Raw genomic sequence first — 3102 nt, 5'->3', positions numbered from 1 at the left:
CTCATCTCCCACTTGGGAGACTTCCCGATGCTTCCAAGGGCCCCGAGGTGGGCATCCTCAGGGTAGGGGTTCACTGCAGCTCTCCCCAGAACCCACCGCGGAGCCAAGCCTGGAGCAGCCACAAGAAGTAATACTTGGTATTTACCAACTCCCTCCCAATCCCAGTATGCAAGACGGAGAGTTTTCCCCACATGGGGGTGAAAGGAAGGACCCAGGAGCCTGGGGCTCCTTTCTGTGCTTCCCTGTCTTTAAATATTAGGTTTAAATAAGCATAAATATTAAATACAGAGATAAATACATGAGAGGGGAAGCGCTGTGCTCAGGGCTCAGCAAGGTAGCGCAGGCCACGGTATGCCAGCTCCAGGAAACGATGCAGCTGGGAAGCAACCAGGACCCCTCCTGCTCTGCGTTGGAAGGCTGAAGTGAAGGTCGGCATGGCGCCCTGGGTGGGCTGCACAGCGGGGGCCGCCCCCAGGTCCTCCATCTGTGGGGGAGGATGAGGTCAGCAGTCAGGGCGTGTTGGCACAGGAAAGGAAGGCCAGGGGCTGATGGGCTGTGGAAGGTCCAGGGTTCACAGTGGAGCCAGGACAAGAACCAGGTCCAGGGACTTGGTTCAGCCCTAGAACTCCAGGGCCCCAGGCTTGCAGCACCACCTTTGGGGACCAGCTCAGTTGTGGCCCTTAAAGCCTGCTGCTCCCCAGGAGACTCACCTGCAGCCAGATGTTCGTGGCAAAGTCAGTGACGTCCAGCTGCAGTGTGTCCAAGGTGGGGGCCAGCTCTGGGGAGATGCCCGCCAGGGCCTGCAGGAGGCCCTGGTAGAGAAAGAGGCCGCCGTGTAGTTGGTTCAGGCAGCTCGTCTGGGGGGTCAGGTGGGAGAGTCAGGGGACGCCACCTGGGGTGCTCCCCTTAGGGTCCCTGCGTGGAGCCTAGAGAACTGGGGAGCCTTCCAGGTCAGTCTGCCCTCCCGCCCCCTCATCTCCCTTCTCCCCTTGGGACACTCACCAGCTGCAGGGACTGGCTGGAGCAGCTGCTTAGGGGAGCCTGGGGGATGCCCAGAGAGTGCCTGAGCAGCATCAGCTCCTCCGGGTGGCACAGCTTGTGGGCGGCACACTGCGGTGGGAAGGATGCTGGGTGAGGGGCCAGCTCCTCCTCCTCCTCCTCCCCAAGCGCCCCCACCTCTCCACCTCCACATCTCTGCCTCCCCAGCCCTCCTGCCAGGCTTCTCAGCCCCCTTCTTCCATCCAAGCTCCCAGCCAACCCTTCCCAGCACTGTCACCTAGAGGCTCTTTCCCCAGTTCCTTGCCAGCCGCCCTCCGGGCTGGGCCTCTCCTGATTCTCCTTTTCCCCCAGTGTCTTCTCTCACCACGCGTTCCTTCCTGCTGCCCTTTCCCACGCTGCCTTCAGCCCCGCTCTCTTCCTCAGCGCCCCCGTGTGCCTCCTTCCCTCCCTGCCCTGCTGGAGCATCTGTCCCCTCCCAGTCCCCACGCTGGCCTCCCTCACTCACCAGCCTCTCCTGCAGCTCGGCGCCATCAGCCTGGATTTTCCTCACTTGCTCTAAGCACTTGAGCAGGAAGCTCTGGGGCAGGGATCGGGCAGGGCCAAGGGGGGTGGCTTCGTGCACCGTCCAGAGCGCACTGTGCCAGAGGAGCAGCTGCAGGACTGAGAGCAGATGGGGGCTCAGGAGAAGTGCAGACCTTTCTGGAAGCCCAGGCACCCCTGCCCGCTGCTGCCGCAGCTCTCCCCTCCCAGGACCCAGACACTCACCCATCAGCTTCATGGGGCTCTGGGCAGAAGGCTCAGCCAAGGGTCTGGGTGGGGCTGTAGGTTCTGGGTTCTGTCAGGGACCAACTCCTGGGGCCTTTATATTCAAGCCCATGGAGGTCTGGGAGGAAATTACCTGGTGCTGCGACTAACGCTTAGTAATAGCTTCCCAAGTTTTATGCAAATTTGTTGTCCAGGACAATGCAGGGGGGTTGGGACCAAAAAAAAAGTGTTTGCGAAAGTTTTGTGAAATTGTGGAATCTCTGATTCTTCTTTGACGTCTTGCCCCTCTCAAACTCCCTTCCTCCCCTCAGCCCCACCCAGGTCTGAATTGCCCCAGAGTGTTTGAACTGAACCTCTGAACCAAACTGAGCTAATGATAAAAGCCCGGGAGGCTGGAGTCTGGTTGAACCTCAAGGAAGAGGCAGGCCTGGGGCCCTCCTCCGTCCCTCCCTCCCCTGGCATATCTCCTGGGTCAGCCCCATTAAGCCGCTCTCTCTCGGGATCCTTAAGCCACCTGCTCCCCAGGCCCCCAATTTGGAGAAAGAAGAAACTAGTTGCCTCATTTCTATCCCCCCAAGTCCCAGGCGATAGAAATCGCCTCTCTGCCCTCTTGAGGGGCCAGAGGCCTGAGGTAGGGACGTTGGGATCTGGCCGCCTGTCCCCACCCCACACTCTGATGGGCATCATCCTGGACTCCATCCTGAACTGATTAGCTGGGAACTCCCCAATCCCCCCATGACTCATCCCTTTGCCCCCGGAATCCTGGCAGGGACCAGAGGAAACCGGATGTCTGTCCCGGATGAAGCAAGACCCTTCGAGGCTCTTGGGCCCCCTGACCTTGTCCCTCCTCCTCCTCTTGCACTGACCGCCCCCAACCCTCACCCCCTGCTAGTGCCTCAGCGCTTTGGAGTTGAGGGTCTGGGACAGGTGGCTTCCCTGGCGGGGTTCACTGCCAGCGGGCGAGTGTGTGCTGCCCTGAGGGGAGAAGGGCTGGGGTGAGAAAGAAGAAACCACCTGGCCTCAAACCCAAGAACCACGCACTGTCCAGGCTGGGAGAACTTGGGCGTCTGTTCCAACATGGTGAACTGGGTCAGTGAGTGAAGAGGCTCGCCCAAGGTCATGGATAGCAGAGTCAGAGTTATAACCCAGACCTCTGCGTCGGGTCTGAGTGTTTTCCACAGGCCATGAGGCCTGCCTGGGGCAGTGTGGCCAACTGCATCTGAGACTATCACTTTCCCTCCCAGTTAACCCCCCCAGGTGCCATAACAGTCTTGGGAAGAGGAGTGGGTGTGTCTGACTGGTCCAGGCCATCTCTGGGGTGGAGGTGCCCCCTGGTGG

At 60.2% G+C, this 3102-nt stretch overlaps 1 protein-coding gene across 1 annotated transcript; it reads right to left on the bottom strand.

Annotated features, from left to right (window-relative positions):
- Window positions 1-247: 247 nt before the first annotated feature.
- CSF3 (colony stimulating factor 3) lies at window positions 248-2169 on the bottom strand. The gene is made up of 5 exons (XM_005898023.3): window positions 1765-2169; window positions 1505-1659; window positions 1003-1110; window positions 711-857; window positions 248-484 (listed from the first exon to the last, which is right to left on the bottom strand). The coding sequence occupies exons 1-5, from the start codon at window positions 1775-1777 to the stop codon at window positions 320-322; spliced, it is 588 nt and encodes a 195-aa protein (XP_005898085.1). The 5' UTR covers window positions 1778-2169; the 3' UTR covers window positions 248-319.
- Window positions 2170-3102: the final 933 nt, after the last annotated feature.

Source organism: Bos mutus, chromosome 19 (genome assembly GCF_027580195.1).
Source record: "Bos mutus isolate GX-2022 chromosome 19, NWIPB_WYAK_1.1, whole genome shotgun sequence".
Classification (NCBI taxonomy): Eukaryota; Metazoa; Chordata; class Mammalia; order Artiodactyla; family Bovidae; genus Bos; species Bos mutus.
Note: the sequence above shows the minus strand (reverse complement) of the source record. Positions and strands in the feature narration are given on the sequence as shown.